General features: G+C 37.7%; 1 protein-coding gene across 1 annotated transcript in view; it reads right to left on the reverse strand.

Annotated features, from left to right (window-relative positions):
* LOC103810857 (ankyrin repeat domain-containing protein 26-like) overlaps positions 1 to 25435 on the reverse strand; it is a gene marked incomplete at both ends in the record, with an annotated part of 30862 nt that extends 5427 nt beyond the window's left edge. The window contains 21 exons of the mRNA XM_009083781.1: positions 790 to 1743; positions 2866 to 3012; positions 3413 to 3596; positions 6191 to 6404; positions 7172 to 7310; positions 7522 to 7555; positions 8505 to 8654; positions 9478 to 9713; positions 10543 to 11535; positions 12844 to 12929; positions 16473 to 16517; positions 16613 to 16679; positions 16780 to 16808; positions 18279 to 18381; positions 19995 to 20044; positions 21597 to 21777; positions 22298 to 23121; positions 23385 to 23591; positions 23953 to 24013; positions 25250 to 25322; positions 25402 to 25435. Coding sequence (XP_009082029.1) covers positions 790 to 1743; positions 2866 to 3012; positions 3413 to 3596; positions 6191 to 6404; positions 7172 to 7310; positions 7522 to 7555; positions 8505 to 8654; positions 9478 to 9713; positions 10543 to 11535; positions 12844 to 12929; positions 16473 to 16517; positions 16613 to 16679; positions 16780 to 16808; positions 18279 to 18381; positions 19995 to 20044; positions 21597 to 21777; positions 22298 to 23121; positions 23385 to 23591; positions 23953 to 24013; positions 25250 to 25322; positions 25402 to 25435 — 4811 coding nt within the window. The remainder of the gene's footprint in view (positions 1 to 789; positions 1744 to 2865; positions 3013 to 3412; positions 3597 to 6190; positions 6405 to 7171; positions 7311 to 7521; positions 7556 to 8504; positions 8655 to 9477; positions 9714 to 10542; positions 11536 to 12843; positions 12930 to 16472; positions 16518 to 16612; positions 16680 to 16779; positions 16809 to 18278; positions 18382 to 19994; positions 20045 to 21596; positions 21778 to 22297; positions 23122 to 23384; positions 23592 to 23952; positions 24014 to 25249; positions 25323 to 25401) is intronic.
* Positions 25436 to 26340: the final 905 nt, after the last annotated feature.

Consider the following 26340-nt stretch of genomic DNA (forward strand, 5'->3'; position numbering starts at 1 on the left):
ATCTGCTATTTTGATAGCAAGAATACGCAGTAATTCAGAGATTAAAATGACAGTATGGCTGGAGTTCTCTCCCTACACACATCTTAAAGTGACTCACAAATGAATAATAAGGCAGTTATGTGATACACATAGATATTTACCTCACTCAAAGAGTCTAGATTTAAATTTACAAGAGAGACAAACCTTACACTTGTGTGTCTAAATACTGAATGTGATTAGTTCCTGTTTTCCAGCAAGTAAAGGAAGATTCAACAAAATGGGTAAGGCAACTTTTAAATCACTGCTCTACCTGGAATTGGTAGAATACTCTATCAGTAGACAAGACACTACCAGCTCTGAGGAACACATATAATAATGCATTCTCCAGGCAGACTCCCTTAGAACCCTTAAAACATACATAAATTAACACCTGGACACTACAATACTCTTAATTTTTGAGAGCAACTTACAGAGAAATGATTCTTTCCTTTGTAGGAACTCAATATAAATCTATCCCATATCACTTCACTTGTCTGCATCTTCATTTCTCAACCTTCACATATTGGTTGGCTCTTCCATTATACTACTCTATTTGTGTCATCAGTACAGTACTTATAAAAACCATCAAATACATAAAACCATTCTATAGGGAAAAAAATGGACTAAGGAAAAGAGATGAAAAAATTGCTAAAGAAGAATCTGCATTATCTGGTCCCATGCATATAGCTTATACCTGGGACACTGTAGAAACACATAATAATTTCAAGAATTAACAAACTTTAAATTATTCTTTTAAAATCTGTATTTTACCTCTCTCTCTATTTTGTCCGCCTCATACTTGAAGACTTGCTCTCTTAAATCGGTACACTTGGCATTTAATTCCTTGTTTCTCTCTTCCACTAGGTAAACTTGCTTTTCAGTATCAGCTCTAAGTTTGTTGAAAATATCATTAAACCGATCCTGCACATCATTCACTACTTTTTCTTTGATGATCCCCTTGTTCTGCAAGTCTTCCAGTTGCTGACGTAGCAGAAGGTTTTCACTCTGGAGCTGGGCTAATCGCTCCTGCATGGATTCCTGCTTTATTATAAGTTTGCTTACTTGATCTTTCTCAAGTTGTCGAGCATGATCGTATTCCTTTGCCTGACACTGGGCTTGACCTAATTCTTTTTGTGTCATTTCTAAATGCAATGTTTTTTCTCTGAGCGTTTGTTTCAAGTGGTGAAGCTCATTTTGTAGACTATTAGCTTTGCTTTCAGCTTTACTCAGCTGCTGAGACAAGCTCTTGTTGGTTTCTCGCACATCAGAGAGGTCATGATGTAGCTTGTCTTGCAAGCGAAGCCATTCATCACGTTCTCTCTGAAATGTTCGTTCAACATCACTGTGTGATGACTGATGACGTTCAAGTTCTTGAACAGTAGTGATCAGACGTGAACGAAACGATTCGATTTCTGTCTCGAGTCTGTCTTTGCTTTCTTTTGTCTGCTCAAGTTTGGAAGTTAGCATCGCAGACTCTGTCTTTAGTAAATTCAGCTGTCCATTGTACTGAAAAACTGTTTGTGTTAAAGCTTCCTCATTCAGTTTAAGTTCCTTTTTGAGATCTTCATTTTTTTCTTTCAAGGTCTCATTTTCCTCTAAATATTTTCCTTCTTCTTCCTGATGCCTAAGTCTTATTTGATCAAGTTCTAGTCTTAGCTTAGCAATCTCATCTTGCAGTAACTGATTTTTATACAACAGATCCTTTTCTCTCTCAGTGTCAGATTCCTGAATGACAGGGAACATGAATAAATAGTTGTGAAATGAATCTACAAAAACACTTAAACTGAATTTTAACATTTCTAATACTGAAGCATGACTTCAAAGATGAGATGCAAGATGAGCACAGAGTAGCCTGCATAGAATGAAAGCGTAACATACCCATAAACAAACATCCCAAATATACAATGCCTTTTTTCCCCCCCTCTTAAACTGGCAACTAAATAATAAAATTATTTTAAATACCTCAGGTATCAAGCTTTTAAAATGATAGTGCTTTCTTGTGTGTACATGCTTTTAAAATAATCCCTTTAAGGTTAATTTATCTGAGAAAAAAAAACCTAGGAAAACAAGGCTAAAAATGGTGTTTTCCTTCTTAAATGTCTTAACACTTTTTCTTTAGTATTACTGAAAGTTACCTATGCAACAGAATCATCCCTGGAACGCAAGAATCTTGCATATTGCCTGTTTATTATGTAACTTTTTCCCCACATAAACATATTCACCCTGTATTTATTGGGCAACACAGCCAAGAACAAGTAATTCCTACAAGAACTGCACATTCTTAGTAAATTCAGTAAACTCTTTTCAAGATTTCTTTTTAATAGTGTTCATGATTGCTTCTTCTCCTTCAATTAATTCTGACTATCACAAAGAGTTTGATTCACTGCTGATCTTCCTTCATAAAATTTTACTATGTGGAGGTAGAAAAGAAAGGCATATTTCAGGTAACTATGCTTGATAAGGAAATGAGCAAAAAAACCCAAGTAATGAGTGAATGCCAAACAACTTTCTTCCTGGTCAACCCAGATGTAGGTAGTTTCACTGCTAGAAACCTTAAAAAGTGATGATAAAATGTCTGTGAAATGAAAATATAGTTATAGAAATGGCATAAATAGTGTTTTCTGTTAGTTTCCTACTTGCACATGTAATTCAGGTACACAGAACTGATGCCACTTTCCAGAAATTTTAGAGACATAAGGGGAAACAGAAGAGGTATTTACACAGTAAAGTTACACTGGTAAACTGTAAGTAAATCCATCAAGAAGCAGAAAAAGTTATGTAAGATTTGTTATGACTTTAGATGAACATAGTGAAGTTTAATTAATTAGAAAAAAATAATCTGTTTACATCTGAACTTTTTCCTATAGTTCTTCTTGTCTCTTCTTCTAGTTCCTTTTGTCTCCAAAGGTGGTTGTTCAAAATGCCTTCTTGCAGGGCTCTGGCACTCCTTTCCTGAGAGAGCTGTCTCTCTGTTTCATCACGCTCTTCTTCAACCTATAGTAATACAGTGAAACTATTCAGACCCTGAGATAAATCAGAGCTAGCAATATCTTCCCATTCTCCTTTTCATTCTTGCAAATATTTTTGCTTCCCCCCAGTTATGATAATCCATCTATAAATTTTAATTTTCTTCTGAAAAAGAAGTAATTCAAGATGTCTTTGTAGGAATTTAGAAAAATAACTCAAAGTTAGGCTTTGCCTGAAATACAAACAGAAACAAAAAAATCCAAAAAGGACAGACTACTTGGAACCCAAATGTTCTCAAAATCTGGCAATATTTACTGAATGCCTCTTCGATAAACAAAGTACCTTCTTCTTTAGGCATATGGAAATACAACGCCAATTAAAAAGGAGAAAATACGAAGACAAGTGTTTATCTCATTATTTAATATACCTGTTTCATGAGCTTTCTCAGTGTTATTAACTCCATTTCTAAATTCCTTGATTGTAACTCAAGTTGCTGTTTCTGGTCCATCTCCTTACAATACTGTTCTTCTTTCCTTCTGAGTTTTTCTCTTGTTTGCTCATATAGTGTTTCTACTCTGAGCCTCTTTTCCTCTTCTTGTTTCAAAGTAAATCTGAGATTTAACAAAATACGTGAGAAACGAAAGCACTGATAAGAAAGCAGATATTCCACGTTCTGAACTTGGAGACAACTCAAACCATAAAAATGTTAAATATTTTCAGACTTTATATTTTTACTATAATTTTAAACCTTTTATAGAATTCTAACTTCATTCCATTACTTATGGTATCAGTTTTAAAAGAGATGGAAATACACCATTGAGCTTTTTATCATTTGTAAGTAAGCTCATGTACGTAAATATACAGTAGTATGCACATCTCTATAATTTTAAAACAAGTCATCTTCACATTAGACACTTCATTCAAAAGGAGTTTGCTGTCGTATCAGATCAAAGCAACATAAAATGTGTTTAATACACATTTTCTTAATATGCTGAGCATTGCTAACATATTATGGATTCGGTGACTGGAAGTAATACTGATGAAGCAGCACATCTGACAGACTCAACAATTTTTTAACAAGCCTTTTCTCAGTCTAAAACAACTGCTAACCACAGGAATGAGGTGAGTGTTCAAAAATAGATTTAGAAATGCAGAGGGTTTAAGTTTAATGTGATTAAAAACAGGATCTACATCTTGGAGAAGTAACAGCAATTTAATTTTGAAGCTAATTTATATTGAAATTCTATGGGAATATCAACTTCTTTACTAAATAAAACAACCTGCAATAAGCACCAACACTGTAATAAATGGTCTGTGGTGTGTCTGTGGTACCCAAACAAAAAAAGCAATTTTATGTTTCATAATTATTTTGAGCATTTTTTCTCATATCCTTGCAACAGTCAACCAGGAAAAAGCATTAATATAAGGAAAGACTGGTAATGGAAAACCTACTTTAGAAATTCTGCCAAACAAGTATCAGCAGTACTCAAAAGACTGACAGCAACATTTGCATTTCGATGATTTATATTGCAAGGATTTACAAATAATTTTTACAGTATTTCACAAAAAAAACCCCATAACTTTTATAAGTGTAAAGTTAACATCACTTGGAGACTTGATTTACAACAAAAATATTAATTACTCATAATTGATAGATATTTGAGAATTTTGAAAAACTGTGTGCTGACTTGGCTGGGGCAGAGCTAATTTTTTTTCACAGTAACTGGTATGGGACTGTGTTTTGGATTTGTGAAAACAGTGTTGATAAGACAGAGATGGCTTTGTTTTTGCTGAACAATACTTGCACAGCACCAAGGCCTTTTCTGCTTTTCCTACCACAGTGAGGTGGCTGGGGGTACACAAAAAGTTGGGAGGAGGCACAGCTGGGGCAGCTGCCCCCAACTGACCAAAGGGATACTCTGAACCATTTTACATCATACACAGTATATACAGTGGGCAGAAGGAGGAAGCAGTGGGGGGTGGGTGGGCAGTGTTTAGAGTGATGTTTGTCTTCCTAAGGCATGTGTGATGGATCCCTGCTTTCCTGAAGATGTCTGAACATGTCTTGCCCATGGAAAATGGTGAATCAAATCCTTGTTTTGCTTTGCTTGTGTGTGCAGATTTTGCTTTCTCTATTAAACTGCCTTGGTGCCAATCCATGAGTTTTCTCACTTTTACTCTTCTGAGTCTCTCCCCCGTCCACTGGTGGGGAAGTGAGAGACAGGCTGTGTGGGGCTTAGTTGCCAGCTGGGCTTAAACCAACAAAAACTGCTGGAGTCAAATCCAGGCAAAGCTGGGACTGCCTTTGCCTTCCTCATAATACTCTTCCACATACCAGGAGGCACAACTCTGAGGAGTTCAGTTCTCTCAGCCTCTTCTCAGGAGGCTGGTGTTTCTGCTCCCTGACCAGCTCTCTGTTTAACTCGCACATATTAATTAAGATTCCTCTTGTAGCAGAAGGCAAAAAAATTGGACCCAGAGCTCTAGATGCAGTTCAGCAAGTGCTGAGTACGGGTGGATAATTGCTCCCTTCAATCTCCTGAACTGCTGCCATTGGCCTTCTCACCTGCCAGCTCATACTGGCTCACTTTCAGCTTGATCTCTGAAAAGATCACCAAGGCTGTGTCAGCAAACTCCCTGGCCAAGCTATACCATGGGACATCAGCATAAGGGCATCCTTTCTTGCCAAGAGTTGGGCTTTACATTTATTCTTGCTGAATTTCCTATGGTGCCTGCTAGCTACTCTTGTTTGAAGTGATATGAACAGTGGTTAAAAACCTCACACCATCCAAGTCTAGCTCAGGAGTATGGGGAAAGTGGCAATCCTGAATTTGATCTTTAAAATAGGCAAACGTAAGCAAACACTCTAAGCTCTCTTCTGAGCTGCACTCTGTGGAGTTACTTGAATTCCTAACAGAATACACCAACAGAAGCCGCAAAACATACACATCTCAAACCCCTCTCACAACTCTCATTTTCCCACCAAACTCTTGTAAAAATAGCATTCAGAAGACTTTAGACGGAGCTAATATCCAGGTATTTTTCCCCCTGACATTATGTCCTTTATAGCATAACTTGCCCACGGAATTAAAAATCCCCAAACTTAAAAGACTTGAAACTTCTCATCCCATCACATGTATCATAAGCATCTTCTCGCACATTAACACTGACAGGATAACATGTTCCAGAACACAAGGGTACATACTTAAGGCTTTGGATATCACTTTTCCATTCCACTTCTTGGCGAGCCAGTATGGATTTTAAATCTTGAGTCTCTTCTGATATTAATTGTGACTCCTCCTTTTCACTTTCCAATTTTCTTACTTCTCTCCAGACAGCTGTATACCGATTTTTTTCACGTTCTATTATTTGTTCATATTTAAGTAGTATGTTTTGAATTTTCAGTAAAATAGCAGAACCTATTTTGAGATAGAAAAAGACAAAGCTGCACATATGCACAAATATTTTCCAATGTGTAAATTATTTAATTAGGTGTAGGTAATAAGGTTTTGGTAGTGGGAAGACTGCAGGTAGTCAGGAGGTCTCTGTGAGAAGAGGCCAGGGGTACAGAGGCAGCTCCAGTGGACCCACTGCAGGGCACAGTTGAGCCTCTCAGCCATGCTGAAGGCACCTCAGGGAAAAATGTATTTAGGAGAGAATAAAACCACCATAAAGGAAAAGGGGGGAAAAAATGTGGAAAACAGCCCTTTAAGCCCCCAGGTCAATGAAGGAGGAAGAGGTGCTCCAGAGGAAAGATTTCCATGCAGCCTCAGGAGAGGACCATGCTATCCACAGTACAGCGTGTGGAGGACCTTGTGCCAGAGTAGGTGGATATTTCCTTAAGGACCTGTGGCCCATGAAGAGCCAAGGCTGGAAGAAGGAAGAGGGATATGTTTCAAGTGATGGTATTTGTCTTCCCAAGTAATGAATGTATTAGAAGGAGCTCAACTGTACTTTGCAAGAATCTGCTTCTTCAGTTCTGACTAGACAGGGAACTGATGATGAAGTACAGCATATTTGCTGACAATACAGGCAGACATATCAGGTGAAAGTGATACAATTTCATTCAGAGGGTTCTCTAACCACAAAGAAATATTAGACAGAAATACAAAACTAAAATACCTAGGAGTGCATACAAAGGAAACCATGATTTAAAAGGGAAAGGAAAAGTGACTTGAAAACAAACCTGTATGATCCACACTAAGCTGTTCTAACAGCAACATAGCCTCTTTGTAAGTGGAAGTTGGTAATTCAACATCCTCTGAAGTTGTGTCAGATGAATGAGTTAAATCAAGGTCATCCGTTACATCCATTTGCATGCTGACCTACAAACAAGACCATAATTTCTGTATACAACTATGTAGTATTGCACATCCTTACAAATGAATGAACAATTCATTCTCTCATTCACAGCTCATAGACTTGGCTCAAATATGATAAAGATGGATACTGGCAGCAATTTGTGCATCTGGTTGATCCCATCTAACTGATTAAAAGCTGATAAAACTATTTATCAAGAAAGTAATTTTACAGTACCTTGTTTTTTTCCGTCCCTGTTTTTTCTGCAGGTCTGGAAAACAAAAATGTGTTTCAGTTCTAGAATGTTTATATTACACTATGAACAACATTTAAAGTTGCTCTCAAGAGGGAATTAAAATTTAATACAAGAATTCTGTAAGATATTGAAAACTGAAAAAAACATTTGTCTATCAATATTCCTGTTGGAAGACTATTATTTCCACATGATATTAAGCAAATAGTTGAAATTACTGTTCCCTGCACTTCACTCAAAGTGGCAGGAATCGTACAACTACAGACATGTAGATATACAGATAAAGAGTTATGTGCATTCCCTGTTTAATACTAGAGGTTTAGCTCTCTTCAGTATTGAGACTCCTCCTCTTACAGGTCACAGAACCATAACTTTGGATTCTTAGCGTACTCAGGCTGGCTGGGATGGAGTTAATTTTCTTCATAGCAGCCTACACAGTGCCGTGTGTTAAGATTTCTGACTAGAAGTGTGGATAACACACCAATGTTTTAGTTATTGTTGAACAACAACTAAACAACAACAACTTCTGTTTCTCATTTTGCCTTCTATACAAGTAAGTTTGAGGTAGGCAAGAAGTTAGAGGGAGATACAACTGGAGGAAAAAATAGAACCAAAAGAAAAAAACCCAGCCTAAGATGTCTGCAATGAAACAGTAATTCTGCTCTTTTATAAGTCTCTCTCCTACTTTTTTAAAAAATATAAAATACATATGTTTACACATGCATACACACTCAGGTAATTATTCAGCATTTGTGCACATTGACCTTATACTGAATTTGGCTAAGATGTTCAAAACACTCAGCAAAAAAAGAGGGGATTTGGAACACAGAAGGCATCAGGTAGCATTGTCATATGAAAGAACAAGAACCACTGTAAACATCAGGTTTTCAAAAAAATTACTTCTAGCTTTCAGGTCAATTTTTATCATTAAGTAAAGTTTTATTTAAAACATTCCTTATATTTGTACCTTCCTTCATCTTGAGAAGTTTCACTGAAAGTGCTATCATCCAGTACTTGAAAATTATTCCCACTGGAAGAGCTCATCTGCTGATTAGCCTTCTGCTTTGAAGTCTGTCTTTTATTTTTCTTTGCACCTTTGGCATTCAGGGAAAATTCACTATAAAAAACAAAAAGAAAAAAACCAAACCAACAATTGAGTAACTTGACAGAAAATATTTCTGCAAAACAGATATACTTAAGATGATGTCCAGAAACAACTGAGATGAAAAGTATCTCTTATAAAATACAGACTTGACTCCAAAGATCATGGACTATATAAAAATATTTAAAAAACCTTCCCCTAGGACAGACGGGGAAATGTCAAACCTGGACTAGCTTCAGGTAAGCTGAAGTATATCCCTATTAGAGGAAGTATGAAGTGCAGAGATTCCTTTCAGGGACAGACAGGAAAACTCTCCTGCTTAGGATTACAGAAAAACACCTGACCCTCCTGAAAATATCACCTTTTCCCTTTTCCTGACAAAGAGCAGCTGAACTCAATGAAAACACCAACTGCATATAGATCACTTAAAATCACCTACAAAAGGGAGAAGGCAAAGTTAACTCCAAGTTCCTACTTTGCTTTTCTGGATCGCCATTTCCTACAACAATAACTGGGTTTTCTTCCCCAGTCTTCAACTTGGGTTTTGAAGATTCATTTTGCTTCAGTATTACAAATACTACATGGAAACTCACAGGAATTTGGTTTCTCTTTTTTCTTTTTATTTTCATTTTTAAAGCAGGGAACACATTTGAACCTTCATTATGATCTCAGATTTTCTAAAAAAATACTATTTTTCTTAAATGCTCGTGAAGCAGTAGACTACTCAGTATGGCTTTGAGCACTAAGGAAACTACTTCAACTAGTACAATATTAGAAAACCTGAAATATAGTTCGGCAATGCTATAAATAAGAATTAGAGGTCATGTCTTTAGCTTACCCTTTCATTGGCATTTTGTTCAATTCTGACCTCTCCTCAGGTGAAAAATATTTTTTGTCTTTTTCGTCTTTAATGTTGTCATTCTCCATTTTCAAACACTCATCCTTGTTTAGAGTAAGGTTTTCTTTCGTTTGCTGATTAGTAATGTTACCTGGTGGTATGTTTAATTTATCAACATCATTCTGTTTTGCCATCGGAATTTTGAAACCTCTTTGTTTGCTTTTTTCCTTCTCAACCTACAAAAAGAAAGTTAAGTTTCATATATTTCTCAGTATTTCCAGAAAAGAGAAACACAGTATCCAAGATTGAATAATTCATGGTTTACCGCTGAAAAAATGTAAAATGAAAAATAAATAATTAATATAGAGAAGTATTGTCACAAAATGACACCACAAACTGTACTGCCATTCAAAGTAGTTCAAATTCACTCATGATTCTATGATATAATGGAAATATAGTCCTCAGAAAGAAAACAATAGTGTATCTTAAACCAGGAACAACAAAACAAAAAAGTGAAGGCACAATGTTAGATGTTAAAATCAGAAGAAAATATAAAATAAAAATCAAGTGGAAGTGTGCTTGGCTACTGCTTCCTTCATGGGGGGTGGGTGGGGTGGCAGGGGAAGATTCCAATCCCACAAGCAGAAATAGTTTCACGGCAAACAGAAATTTTAGTGAAGGGCAATGAAGACACACCATGCAGAAATCACAGCAAATGAACAGATCAGTCAAGACCCTGTTCAGAAGCTATTTTCATCCTTTGTTTCAGAATCAGAAATGATTTAATTGTGTGCATTTCTTTTTATGTCAATGAAGGATAACTACTGACACAGGAACTGAGTGCCACCTACTGTTAAACTGGAACAATAATGCATTCTGTGCTTTCCAAAACAGGGGAAAAGGGCAACTCTCCACTGCTTTCTTTATTCCTAAACCCTGTATTTCCAGTAGAAGAAAATAACCATTTGCACAAAGCATCTTCACTTAATGATGAATAGCTGAAGTGAACAGGACCATTGATATGGAAGAAGACTAAAGAATAAGGAGTAGCTGGTGAACTTCTACCTCTTTTTGCAGCTGTACCTTCTCCTTCTCCAAAGCCAGGAATACTATTTGCAGCATTCCTACCTTACTCTTAAATCTTTCCATATCTTGTTTTAATTCTTCATCAAGATTCCTTTCCAGGATGCCACATGATTGCTGAGCATTTTCAAAAAGACTTTCAATTTCTGTTTCTCCTATTTTATTACTGTTGATAAGGCAGTTCCTGGAGACATCATCATTAAATCCAGAATATTTTTCAAGTTTCCTTTCTCTTACAAAAAGTGAATTTTCACCACTTGTAGAAACAGGTCTTATTTTAGGAAGAATATTAGAAGTGTCACTCAAAATACTTGATTTGAAGCTGTATCTCAGGGAGTCAGCAGGACCTTCCTCTGCATTTTTACTACTTCCATTATCATTCTCTTCTGTTCCCATAGTAGGCATTTTCTTTTCCTCTTCTTTTGCTAGAGACACCTTTCTGTTATCTGTATTGTTTGTGCCATCTTCTTCATCTGTACTCCAGGTGTCTTCCACATTTGCATTTAAGCTATTTCCATCAGGAAGCACACTAAGACTTGGAATTACAATTTCCATTTTGGGTACTTTTCCACCTAGCATACATGTATCTCCAAATTCACATTTGCTTTCTAACATTTTACTTGATTCTGTCACATGAGATGAAATAATGCAGTGATTCTTCAGTGCTTCACCAAAGCCATCTTCATGCATTTCTTCCACAAGGGAAGTCATTTTCTCAGTTTCATTTATTTCACCAAACAACTGCTTCAGCTTTGCTGTAATGCTTTTAAAATTTGTTTTCAATTCCCTTTTCTCATTTTCAACCCACATTCTTTCATATCTTTCTTCCCAAGGTTTTAGATTTAACTGCTTGACAGCACTGTGCGATTCCTCATTTTCTGCTACAGCTTCCTGATGTGAACTTTCTGCTCTGTCAGTCTGATTTTCATTTGCTGTTTTTTCTATCAAGTTGGTAGTTTCTAAAATATATTTATCCTTAAGTAAACAGGTACAGACAAAAAGATTACCAAGAAAAAGGAAGTTACAGATAACCTAGGTAATTTCTGTTGCAAACTCATCCTATTATATAACAGAAATAACAGAATCAACACATTTTGACAGCAATTTTTATAATAAAAAAAAAATAAATCAAGGGATACTAAACCACAGGTTTACTGAATAATTTTTTTCTTAATAATAGGACTTACTTTAGAGAGAACAGTTTTTCTGGACATTAGGGCTGCTTTTACCTTTTACCCTGCCTGCTTACTCTAACTAGTGGCTTTTGTTAGAAAGCAATTTATTTTTTCATGTTTTATTGTTTTAACACCATTTTCCTTTGTAACTGCTAACATTTTCTCACCATCCTTCATCCATTGTTCTCAACTGTCTGGCATTTTACAGTCCCCTGCCAGCTAAGCTAACACACTGTTAATGACCATGACAAGCATTTTACTGTCCACCACATGGAGAACTGGTGAAGTTAAACCTATTTCTTCACCCAAGATGGAGAAATTTTAAAGTTCCATTCTAAGCTCCAAAGAAAAACATTTATTAAGGAAACCTTTCCATTCCTTCCCTCATCCCAAAAATCAGGAACCCAAACTCGTGTGAAAACTGTACCATGCCTTAACCCCACCCAGTCTCCTCCTGTCCCTGCCACCATGCTCTGTTCTTCAACAGCTGACTGCTTCCATCATGTGTCACACTCCTCCCAACATGCTCCTTCCTCATATGCCTCCTAGTGCCTTCTAAACAGGGCCTGCAGTCTTAGTCCAGTTGGTATAAGACCATACAACTCCTCATTCTCTTTTCTTGCTAGCCAGGACCCAATCTCTCTGCAAAAATTCCTCCTTTCAAAACAAGGAAGGAGCAACTCAGCTAGCTACCATCTATCTCAGCCTCACCATTCCCCAAATTATTTTAGTTTCATCATTCTCTTACAAATGGAAGACCAAGCATGCTTAATCAAACAGATAAGCACAGTATCAACAAATTTCCCTCTTTACTTGAACGGGCATTTTGCATAGGGAAAAAAGAATTTGCACTGGTTTTCAGCACTGCACAAAAGGAAAAATACCGAACACAATCTAAACAAACCAGCTGGAAACAAAGTAGTCTAACAGAAAGTATTCAACAGAATTATAAGGATTTTTCCCCACCATAAGAAGAATGTATTCCCCTTGATTTCAGGCTGTAACATAACCTTTAGCTACAAGACTCTCCCTTCAGAACTATTCACTGACCGGTAAGTTTTGTTTACTTCAACATATAATAAAATTCACAACATTTAGTGTTACATACCCACATCTCATAGTTTTCAATGGCATCCTTGACATTTTCTTTTTCAGCTGATGATGACATATGAAAGGTAGATCCTGAGTACTCACCTACAGTGAGAACACACATTTTTACAAAGGGCATGATCTAATATTACTTATTTACATCTCGTGTGCATCTTGAAACATTTGTGAGAAAAAGCTTAACACAAAAATAACACATCCCCTCAAATTTGTGACCTCCTGGAAAGAAAATTACCATAATACTAATTTAAGATGCATCTGTGTAAAGTGTTTTGTTTCAGGGCATTTTACCTTTTAATGTATAAAGGCAATAAATGAAAGGTATAAAGAACATTTGCTGAAAATAACTATCAATGGTCACAAATGAACCAATCATGTTTCATAAAGGTGCATGATCTCAATGTCTCTCTCTTTGACACTGTGTGCCATAGTAACATTCCTCCAGCAATTTTCATTTCTCTATGTGTTGTGCACAGAAAATCATGATAAAAAAATAAATCACAGCTTAGAAATATTTTAAGGCCCGAGATTTACTTTATGCATGAAACAAATTTGTCTCCAGACACGGATCTGGACTTAGTATTTCAAACTGCTGCCTCATCTGTTGCAGAAGATGTGGATGGGACACTAACAGACTTGTGTAATGTTGAGAAACAACCCATGATCTCAACATTTCACTCGTACTGCTGAAAACAGGATTCCACTCTTCCCTCTCTCAGAATTTCTAAGTAATATGGATAGGTCACAAACTTCTTAGAAGCAGTCACTCACTCTGGGCTCCTCATTATGGAGTGGCTTCATTGAATCACTGTTACACCTGAGAATTGGGACTCCAGATAGTCCCAGATACAATTCAGAAGCAGCAACACACTGTCATTGTTCTTGTGGAAGGCACACTGAACACTTTGAAGTAACAAGCATTCAGAAAGAAACAAGTCCCAGCAGTTCAAGTGTGACATCTCAAAACAGATGGAGCCTTTTCACCTTAATCACTCTGCACCTCCTTTCCTGTTCCATAAATCTACGATTTCTAAGCAATTGCCTTTCCGTACTCAAAAGTTTCATTCCTACAGAGCATTGCTACAAGAAGAGTGAGCAAGACAGAAAAAACAGGTAGGTAACACCATAAAAATACAAAAGGGCACAGTATTAGGTAACTCCTTTGGCAAGCTTTCATTTCTTGAAGGGGATTACATTAGATACAAGCTTAGAGTTACAACCCTTATGTCTGAACTGGGAACCCAAGCTCCTCAGTCAGTCGTGTAATCTTCAGAGGTCAATTCCCCAAGTCACACAGTGTGGAGCAACCTATTTTCTCCCATCTCTATCACTGCTGGGTACAATCTTCTAGAGTATTTTTTTGTAGATTTGTTTTTTTGGCATTTCACCACAAGGCATTTCCCAAGACACAGTAGTCATTAGTGGGTTGAGAGCAATTATTTCACAGGGTTGTTATGACGATCTATCGATGACTATGATGCATTTCAGAGAGTCTGATAAATATTAAAGACAATAATAAGAGCAATAATTAATTATTATCTAAGGATAATGTTCTGTAAGGACCACAGGCATTTTCCCCTTGTTTTTCAGCAGAGTAGCTTTAGAATTTACAGATGCTTATCAATATCCCAATACCAAACTGTTTGCTGGTGCAGATTAAGGCTCTGACCAACAATAAGAACAGAGAACAGTTGTGCTGGTGGTCAAAGAACATTTGCAGATAGCACCATAGAAGGTATGGTAGAAACTCTCATAAATTATGACTACCAAGATGCTTGGAATAAATGAACACTTGGCTTCTATAGAAATAAAATCTAGAATTTGGAGATGAACATCCTTCTCTCCTCCAATAGTTATGCATAGATTTTGTAGATGGGTCCTTGTCCCTCTTACTAGAATATGAAGTAGATGGATAACTGGAACTAGCAAGTACCCCCCTTGCTGAGCATACAGTTCTGGCTGTGCCAACTAGAAGGAAAGGCCAGAAGCACTGGAGCCTGATGAAATCCAAGAAAAGTACCTGCACAGATATCACACTGTTTTGTAACATCCTTTCAGAAAACAAAATGAAAAAAAGAACATAGGAGAGTAGAACTAGGCATAGACAGCTATGTTAGTAATTTGCACATAAGCCTCTTGGGTGGTAACAGTCTCTCCTGGAATAAGAAGAGTTCAGACAGAGAAGGTATGTCCAGTTTCTGCTATTCCTAGGTGCCTCCCCATCATAGGTACAGCAGGGGGTGGTCAATCTGTCAGATAGATGGGACTGCTCCTACTCCATTTCCACTTTATTAGTGTTTATTTGGGTCATGAACTGCAACATGCATGCAGCTTCCTACTATACAACCTGGTATGTGTGATCACTGTCATCATGTAATATGGGCACCAGATTTGCTTGAAAGATAGCCTGAGAATTTTATGTGACACCTTTGTTGAAGAATACTGCACAACACAGACTGAAAAAGCTTTCCTGGTTGACTGTATCTGCCTGATAGCTGGATAAAAGCAGACCTGACAGCACCTGGCATTTTGTACGGGCCTTCTAAACATGCAGTTCACATTCTCAGTTCAGAGTGTGCAGAAGAAATTTTTAGATAAAACAATGGCAGAACACTAGTGTGAAGATTCTGAAGAGCCTGACATTAAAAAAAAGGATTAAAAAAAATATTTCACAAAGCAAATTAACTACTATTTTTGCCAGTCATTTGTTACCAGCATGCCTTTTTATTAATGGATAAAATGGATAAATCACTGTGCATACAAAAGATGCAAATCCCCCACCTTTTACTCTGCCTGTTCTCTAGCTGGCATCCAAATATGACTGAGTGTTCTTTCCAATTAGCTTTTACCTCTCCTATGTCTTTTGAGATTTCCCTCCTCATAAATTGTCTGCCAGAATGGCTTCTTGCAGATTATGGTGCAAAGCAGATACTCTTCTATACTTTAAACACCAGAACACCACTACTCAATTTTGACCTAAAAACAGACTTTCAGAAGTTATTAGTAAGAGTCAATAACAAATTAAAGAGAATGGGAAATTTCATCTTGTTCAACATTTAGTTGCACAAGATACTGTACCTGTTTTCCAGATTTATTAAATAAACTTGTCTGTTATATAATTTAAGCCTCTTATAGATATAAATATTTGTGCTGCAGGAATTGTGATGCTTTCTGAAGCAATTTAAATTGCTTAAACTCCCATCCAAACAAAAACATTTGAAAGAAATTTTCACATGTACCTTTTAATACCTGATCTTCAGGATGACATATGGGTAAAAAATAACATGACACAAATGATTAAAGACACACAGGAAAACTAGCTGACATGAAATGAGCCATGGAAAGGCAGCCTTTCCCTTCTGTGCTTATAACATGAAAACATACTACGCAAATTGAAGGAAAGCAAACTTTCCTGAAAAGAGGAGATGACAACACATGTGCTGGAGGAAGCCTACATCATGGAAGGGTATTTAGGGGTGAATGACAGATTACAGGAGGGAGTAAACACATGAACAGACCTTCTGCTTCCAGAACACCTTGCTAGGACCATTAATTTAATATTAGGAAAAAATTTGCAAGCATAATGTGCTTGTCCATAAAAGAACATTACAAAGAGACTGTTATGAATACCTTCAATATCCTCAGCATCTTCTAAATCAAATTCCTGCAACAGATCTGCAAACACAAATCAGATGCCTTATTAAATAGTCCTAAAAGATTATGAAGCTAAACCCAGCTAAGCTTCAGCTAAACTTGGAAGTGAACATTACCTGATTTCTGCTGCCTATTTTTAGGAGAGGTTTCATTCGTCTCCAAAGCAGATTTGGGAGCCTTCAGCTATGAGAGAAAATTAAATGATAAAACAACAAATTCAAAATAACTACATTCTGTGTAATGAGCAGAAGAAGTAGTCAGTCTGACATAAACTAATACTTACCTGTGAATTGCTGGATTTCTCCAAAAAGCCTGTATGTGAAAAATGGTTTGGGAAACATTATTTTATTTCATTGCAGGTATCTTTTACTCTATTCAACAGCAGCAATTTCAACAACTAAGTATTAGTCACTAACATTACTTCATCAAGAGTACAACACCCAACATACAAGTTACCTCATCATGCAGCATTTGTATTAGTATAAAAATGCACAATGCGTACTTCCTATCATGCACCTTGGATTTAAAAGTAATTATCACAGAACTAGGACAATTTATGTAAAGCAATAAGGTCATGCTTATTACCAGAACAAGATCAAAATATTTGGACCCTTTGAGGAGCTGAATGCTCCTTTCTAAAAGGATTACTTCAAAAGTCCAAGCTGGTCTGCTGCAATGAATGATCATAAAACAGTTCAGCAGCACTATGACTGTGATTATTCTACCAGTGCTTAATGCTGAGTAGTATTTTCCTTTGCATTGATGGGACTGAGAAAGCATGTATGCAGACACAGAAACCTCACACACACAACAAGGTAAAATCAAAGTAGTCCTCATCAGATTGTTCTGGTTTAGCTTGCAAAGGAACAACTGAAACATGTTTGGTTTCAATCTGCCTTTATAGCATCGTTCCAGATAATTATTTTTCTTTAATTTCTGCTGACATGAAATAATTTCCAAACCCACACAATCTATTGCCCTCCCTGTATTTCTCAGACCCTTTAGTTATCTTACAATTTGAGTCCTCTTACAAAATAAGTATATGAAATGTTACTAACAATGGCTTCAGGACAAAATTTTTTAATATTTAAAAAAAAGCCAAACCAACATTAAAAAACAAATAGTATTTGATTTCACTAAACCTGGAGGTCTAGTGGTATGGAAGGACTTTAGAAAGGTTATCACAATCACCTTTTACGCTCTTTTCACACTGATCTTAAACTTGTTTTAGTAGAATCATACAAAGCATTCTTCCATGACAAATACTTAGCAACTACATTTCAGCCTTCTTTGGGCTTGTGAAGTTTTGCTCAAGATGCTCAAGAGGCAGTGTTACAAACTACAGGCAGAAATCCTCACTGACAAAACCCAACCTTTTAGTGCCATTCTATCTCCTAGGCAAATCACAACAAAAAACTCCCAAAAATTAAGCTGGGGGAAAAAAAAGCTTAGCCAGATGATAGCTGTTTTCCATGGCATTATCCAAGAATGTTAAATGCTCAGAAAGGTCAGTCCTAAACCACACACACTTTCATCACTATGCAACAAGAACATGACTCAAAAAAAATTACAGACATGTCCAAAGAAAACACATAATGCAAACAACTTCCTTTACAAACTGGCCAGCAAGTGCTGTGATAACTGGTGTTAATTAACAAATAGTAAGCACTTCATTGGTATAGCTCACGCCCACGTCATGACAACATTTCTACCAGATGATGATAAAAGTTCACTTTAGCCTCTAAATGCTAACAGACAAACATTAGCCCAGCAGGAAGTTACCACTGTCATGTTCCCCTGCAGCAGTCTGTGAGCATGCTCCACGTCTCTCTACAGATGGGAGTAACACACCAGGTGATACTTTTGTTGGACTTTCAGAATCCTCCTGTGCAACCTAGAACACATGAGTAAGAATTGGTACAAATGCATTTTCAACTCATTTCTAGGCAAAAAGCTCCTGCTAAGCCAACTTGTGTAGCATGGTATCAAGTATATTAGAGATACAAAAACCTTTTACAAAGCCCTTGGAAAGGATACATCAAGACATAGTACACTGGCAAATCACAGAAGTTGTGTGTGTTTTCAGATCTTGCGCAAAAGCTTCACAACTTGTCTAAACTATTCTGTCATGCTGACAAACCTTAATAAACTGGATAGTCACAAAAGAGAATTAATGTGGTAACTCAAGATGCAGGTTGTGAACTAATAGCTGCAGGTCTGCAGTGATCCAACATTTGCACTGAACTTGCACCTGATGTTCAAGCTTGTGTTGACATCTCCAAGGCATGTACCCTGCAGTGGTGAGTGAACACAGTGCTACTCCCAGTTGCAAAGGCCATTCGGGTTATCAAAGACTAGCAAGGCAAAGCTTACAGCTACTGTAAAAATAGCAACATTTTAGTCTTGTATTTTTATGAAGGGGATGGGAAGAGCTCATTTTTCCTCACAAACAAAAGGCAGAGGGTGTTAGCTACAGACCCTGCTCACTACCACAGAGAGAAAGAACTAAAAAGGCAAACACGACCAGCACGTGTTGTGTCTCCGTTGAACATGATGTTCAAAAAGGGCCAAAGTACGTCTACAAAAGGTAGAGAGGTGTTGGAGAATGGCGGGACATGATCCTGGGTATGCACCTGGGGAAAGCTAAAAAGAGCAAGGACACAGTCCTGGGAACGCACCTGGGAATGCAGTGTACAAGCAAGGCTCTGGAGATAGTAACTTATATATAGATAGGGAGTAACTCAACATGGCAGATGGCAGGGGTAAGTCGTCCTTGAGGGTGAGACAAACAAGTTCGAGACAAACAGCTAGGAATGCACCCAAGCCTGGGAAAGCAAGAGATAATCCTCACAGCTGCAGCTGCAAGTAGGGAGAGTACCTGAATGCTATCTCTAGAGCTTAGCCAATTATAAATGATTTATAGTTATATGCCTGTCCTGTATTGTATAAAAAAAGAGCCTGTCGGACAATAAATTTGGAGCTTGCTGTATCACCCACACGGAGTTGGCCGCTTGCTTCCCTGTGCGGAACCTTCACCTTTCCCAACAGAGAGGATCTATTCAGAAGCAGTCAACCATCTAGGTTGTAGACCCCCAAGGGCATCTGCTGATCAGGTCAGAAGAATAGCACTGTATGGCAACTCCTGCCATACAGTGTATAGTGCCACTGTATAGCACTCCTGCCAGCCTCTGTGAAAAGATCAGAGTATTTTACGCAGCAAGGAACTTCACTGCTTCAATACTATACTAGAAACCAAACTCAAAGGCCAGTTGCTATGAGACCCAAACCATTAGCTTGACCTCACTTCATCCCAATCCTAAATGAACAGCTGGTCTACAGCAGAAGTATTTAAAGGGCCACCAGTTACAAACATATGGCAGAAGCAGCAAAAGAAGAAGTAAGTCCTATCAACAGTAGGGCACAGCAAGCTCTCAAGTGCTTCTGGATCTTATTCCTACCTCCTGCAGTGGTAACCCTCATGTCCTTCATACTAAGTACCTCAGAATCCCAGGGAGATTCAGTATCTTCCTCTTGCTCTGTTCCCACTGCTGGCAGGGCACCTACAAGCAAGGTAAGAAGTGTGATGCTTGAGTGTTTATACTTCACTCTGCTTCTTTCCATCAGTCAAGCCCTGCACCCAAAAGATGCAGGTTCTATTGCCAGGGACAAACAAAGCAGAGAGTTTTATCCAAGGGTTTCTTCACATTCAGACACATCATATTATTTCCTTTACATCGTGACCTCCTTTAGTTTCCTTTCCAGCAGAAGATGGCTATGCACCACAGATACAGACAATATCCAACCCATGTTTGGGTAACACTCAGGAAGAGAGTCCAGCATGCTGCACTCCTGTTGTATACAGAGTTTAAGTCACCTCTCTCCAGTTTACAGCTCCAGTATCTGGCATTTACTATCACTTCCCACTGTACAGGAGGTATCACAGAAAAACTATCCAAAACATCCTCACACAAACATCACTGAAATCACCAATAAATAATGCTCCTTTTGTAGTGCTACCAGGAAAGATCTCCATTGACACAGCTGTCACCCTACACCTTCCCAGACACTAAACACCTAAGCATTGCCATTTTAAAACAAAGGAGAGGCTCACAGCTCAAATAGTTACCCAAACAAAAGCCATTTCTATCTCAGGAGGTTAAAATTCAAACCTCTTCACTACCAGACAATTCTAAGGTTCAGTCTCAGTGGGTTCTTGGCCAGATTATACTATCTTGTTTCTGTTTTAAGCAACTCCATTAGGTAAAACTGATTCAGGATTCAGTTGTGTGGATGCATACAAACAAAGAAGGGGGAAGGAGCTGGGGACCCATGAAGGGCATCCACCCTAGATGAGGCAACTGCTGGTTCCAGCCTGGACTCTGACTACTACACTATGCCAAATGCATGCTTATGGTAAAATACATACAGAGAGATGAGCACATGTAGGCACAACACCTGAATACAGCAGGTTCTGCCAAGCAGGTCCCCTGTGTAGCATTTGATCAGCAGCTACACATGCCCTCGTAACATCTACCAAACCAGGCTACTCTCTGGAGACAGACAATGGGAATGGTGCCTTCTCCTCCTGCTCTCAGACCTCAGGTGATAAAGTGCTCAGATCTGACCAGGCTGACAATGTTTGTAAGCAGACAGAAGAGTGGCACTAGGGAGACCTTCTACATTTTATAACTGGACAAGATGAGGCACTGGAAGAGAACAGCTTTCTCTCAGCTTGCCTCAAATCTTCCCCAGGCTTCAGTCAAGAGCAATCACAGCTTTTCAGTCTGACAGTACAGGCCTGAAAAGGGAATACTACTGTCATACCCAAGACATTCTAGTCCTTCCTTCTCTTTCATCTGTGCTTTTGTTCAGATCACTTCAAGGAGAATATAGCAACAAAATAAGAATGGCACTTGCTTCATATAGCTTGGAATACAATGCTACACTTTCAGTTCTTCAAGGAAGAAAGAAAAGGAACAAGAGCTGCTTTCCTTCTCTGCCAGTGCCCACTAGGATTCATGGGCAAGGGAAATTTTTCTAGCTCAGAAGTCAATCACCATTTTCTTAATTTTCTATGTATTAAAATTTGTAGAGAAAGACCTGGGAAGAATTTTACTAACTCATTTCTCTCACCAGAGCTATCTTTTGAAGCATTGTGGACTTCATGGTTATCACTACAAACAGAATTTTTCACATCCTCAACAACTGTAGTTTGTAGCTTTTCAACAATGTCCTCCTTTTCCTGCTCCTCAACCTCTCCTTCTGGTTCAGGTGATTCTTCCTAAAAGAGATCAACCAAAACAGGTAAAAAGAAGAGAAACATGCATCATCTTTGCCACTCCTTCATAAGCATTTCCTCATGTCAGTTAACTCTAGCTTCATTTAAGTTACATCATTCTGGAACATATTCCTCCTTTAGCCCTACTTGGCTCGAAGGAAAATCATTAGCTTCCTGCTCTCAGTCTTACACAAATTTGTTACCTCACTTTCACCCATCCCACCACGAATTTTCCTAAATGGCAGTAAATTTTCCCAGATAAAAACTGTACACAGAACTAAGAAAATTCTAACTGATACCGGGAAAAGTCTACTGCCTATTCTTTCTCCCTCAAAACTGTATTATTACAGCAAAGGAACTATTTTGGCTAGGAGTAAGACATTATCTAACATTAAAAATAGATGGTCAAAAGATGGATACATGCGAAGAATAAGTATTAACAGAAATCCAGTTTACCATTTGTTTCTTACCTATACTATCCTTAGAAAATAGCCTTGTGATTGACTCATTCATATATACTTACATTGGTGCTCAAATGAAATATTGCTCTCAAATTTTCTTCATGCCTATTTAACCTCAAGTTTTCACTTTCTTGTTCCAGCGGTTCACAGACTTTATTATCTATTCCCTCATATTGCTCTTCTTCAGTATCTTCATCATCCACAGGTTCAAGAACAACAGAGGTTGGCCTTTCACTTTCAAGTCCTGGGGTTTTTGTTACTAACCAAGAATTATTACCACTTTCAGAGCTATCACTGAAGCTTGGCTTTTTCTCCTGAAGACCACAACTATCTGAGACAGGTTGAGGTACCTCTTTCTTCCAGCCTGTCATTTCAGAGTCTGCAAAACTGGAATCACCATTTCTGTGATACTTCTCTTGAATCATACTTTTCCTGTTCCAGCTTTCTTGCATATCTTGCAGATTATTTGGATTCGGAAAGACAGCTTGTTTTGGCACTGTCTTGCAAGACACTTCATTATTCATGATCTTTGGAGACACTGCTGCTGTATTTTCTTGCAGCCTTTTGTAACATCCAGCTATGAAAGACACAGGAGTATCAACAGATTTCTCCACCTTTTCATCAAGTTCTTTACTCATATTATCATCATCACAGACATCTCCAGTTCTACACCGAGCTTCCCCTTTATAATTAGCATTACTAAAATACTCTGATTTCTGATTAATTTCTCCTTTAGATTCCATTTTCTTCCCCTGCTCCTCTTCCAGTATTTCATTAGACTGAGTTCCTTCATCTTCCAACTCTTCCTCCTCCTTTTCATCTTGAATAAAATCTTCATCATCCTCCTCTTCCTCCTCCTCTTCCTCCTCATAATCTTCATCACCATCTCCATTGTCATTTTCATCATCATCACCTCCTCTTCCCTCTTCCTCCTCATAATCTTCATCACCATCTCCATTGTCATTTTCATCATCATCATCTTCTTCCTCTTCCTCCTCCTCCTCCTCTGATTCTTCCTCCTCCAGGTTGCTTGCAGCTGAGACATCTTGATTAAACAATTCTTCACTGTCCCCTTTGTTTGCATCTGATGGGATTCTTTCTTTGAGACTTTTTTTTGGTGACTTAGGAGTTTCAAATAATCTTCATCACCATCTCCATTGTCATTTTCATCATCATCATCTTCTTCCTCTTCCTCCTCCTCCTCCTCTGATTCTTCCTCCTCCAGGTTGCTTGCAGCTGAGACATCTTGATTAAACAATTCTTCACTGTCCCCTTTGTTTGCATCTGATGGGATTCTTTCTTTGAGACTTTTTTTTGGTGACTTAGGAGTTTCAATTCTAGTACCATCACCATCATCTTAAAGCACAAGAAAACAGAAAATAGATGTGAACAGAAGGAGTTATGTAAACACAACAGGCATGTTTATCTGATTAATGCACAGGAGAGGAGCCATCTGGGAATGTCTGGTAAAGGAGACAGGTAAGGGATGGGCAGGATGGAGGATGGACTTGTATAAGAGAAAAAGACTTAAGAGGGGATTAATATCTTCATCTTAATGTTTTAATGACTTATTTTATTCTGATTTATTAAGTGCTGTGTTTTCAAAACGCTACTTTTATCATTTATTGTAGCAACATCCCCACCACCCCAAAACCTACTTTGCAAGTTCACTTTTATATATATCAGTATATCATGCAACCTTTTTCAAATAGCTTACTGTTCTTCCTGAACTGCTGGGAAGCATTCATTAACAGTGTCAAGTTTGGCTTCTGCAGCTTCTGGAAACAAAGATTTATTTATGAAATTTTTTTTAACAGTAACAACAACAAATCTTTTTGTTCAAGTCAAATCTTGAACAGTAAATTCAATCAGACTGTCCTTATGATAGTGCTGGCTCTTTATCCTATACTTGTAACTACACACTCCTCACACAAGCACTTGAGTGAGTATTTCACACCGTGCAGGGACCCTTCTGCAAATTGTTTCCAAAACTATGATGACATGCATAACAGTTCTAAAAATCTGTTTCTGATATTTGCAATACTTAAGTAAAATTCCACCATATTTAAGACTGCAGTTTAAGGATGCTTACTTGGAAATGTGCACAATGCAAGTAACCGTTAAGATCCCAAGCCCTAATGCATAGATTAGTCCCTGCAATTACCCTTACCAAAATATCCGTAAATTTCAAAATCATGCCAGAAAAAATGCGTAACTTTTATTTAAATCAGTGCAAGAAAATGAAATCATGTTAAAACTAAACATGCTTGCGTCTCTAGCATTAGAGTGGGTTGAACTACCACACTCAGGTTCCTCACCATTGCAGAATCCTAGTGTAACAGAACAGATGCTCCAGACATTATCAGCTGATAATTCTTCAGATCATTAGTAAAAATAGAAAGCATCAGAGCTTATAACTGACAAAAAGAATACTATCCTGAGCATTCAAAAAAGAGGGAAAACATGCAGTGTGAGATCACATGCAAACAGAATGCCATCTTAAAAGAAGAAAAAAGACGACCCATTTGAGTAACTCATTCATTCATTAAGCACTCTTGAGGAACCTGAGGAGGAGGAAAGGAGAACTAGGTGATGAAGGATTTCCATAGATCTTGATAAATAAATGTCCTTATTTCCTTAGTTATATTATATCACCAAATTTTCAGGAAGTAATAACAAATGTTTGGAGAAGGACAGAACAGGTTATAATAGTAACTTACAAGCTTTTAGGATCTGAAAATCTGACTCAAATGAACAAGAACAAATAAAACTACGTGGCTGTTTATTTTGTCACCTACTGCTCTTTTGCTCCAAACTACAAATCTGCTGCATGCTGTTCCGCAGCTAGAGGTCTTTTAGAAACAACTTACAGCAGAAGATAGGCTGGCAGGCCAGAGACTGTGTCTAAGGAGAAAACAATATTGGCTGGAACTGCAGTTTCTGCCAGTCCTGAAGAAAGCTTGCCTTTTAGTTCCTTATTTTTAGAGGACATTTTTCCTGTAAATGCACCATACCTTGGGGGTAAAATCGAGTTCTTCTTCCTCAGAGGTATGCCAACTGTCATCACTCTCCTCTTTCTCAGAGCTTCTTTAAAAGCAAAGCAAAATGAGTACTGTGTCTCTCAAATCATTCCTCAGGCAAGTCTTAGATATTTTTTAAGTCTCACCTTATTGAGTCTCCTTGGGAAAAGTCATCTATTGCTGTTCAAACATTAATCAACATGTTGAAATTAGATTCAGCATGCTAAAAACTAACCAGTACATATAAACATTAAACATGGACAGCTCTACAGGTCATAAACAGAATGAAGCTTCAGATAGTCAATTCAATACAAGGTGGCACAAATCAATGCATTTCCAAAATAAAACTGCTCTTTCAAACCATACTGAGTTTAAAACAACCCCAAACAAACAACCAAAAAACACAACAAAACCCAACAACGAACTACAAGGAAAGAAGAAAAGACCAGAGCTATATCTGGTTTGGACTCTTATAACTAGAAGTTTAATAAACATGTCTAAACAAAGGGAAAAAAAAATCAAAACAAGCATAGCATGAATATCCTATGTTAGTAAACAGTTAACAAAATGGTGGTGGCTTAGCAAAACATTAAGTAAAAGACTATCCAAAGTAATCATATTAAACACATGAGTACACATCACATACAGAGATTTACCATTTTAATGTAGCACTATGGGTAACATTATGCTATATACTACACTATCTGCTGCTCTACCCAGTTACAGATTATTCTGAAGAGAAAAATCAAAAAGCATGATCAAGATCTAAAGCTTATCCTCAGGTAGAAGAACCACCAGCAGTTCTCTATACTGCACTAAAAAAGGGCATTCAGCAGACAAAAGGGGCAAAACCAGGACGTTCTATACCACACTCCACACACTCAGTGTAACAAAGGCAAGCACGTAGGATCATAGGATAAATCAGGTCAGAAGGGATCTCAGGAAGACTCTTAGCCAACCGCCTTCTAAAAGAACGCTCAGCTATGAGGTCAAATAAGGTTGCTTAGGGCTTTATCCACTCTGGCCTTGAACACCTCCACGCAGGGAGACTGTACAATCTCTTTGTTGTACTGTCTTTACTGTTC

This window comes from Acanthisitta chloris, unplaced genomic scaffold (assembly GCF_000695815.1).
Source record: "Acanthisitta chloris isolate BGI_N310 unplaced genomic scaffold, ASM69581v1 scaffold43241, whole genome shotgun sequence".
Classification (NCBI taxonomy): Eukaryota; Metazoa; Chordata; class Aves; order Passeriformes; family Acanthisittidae; genus Acanthisitta; species Acanthisitta chloris.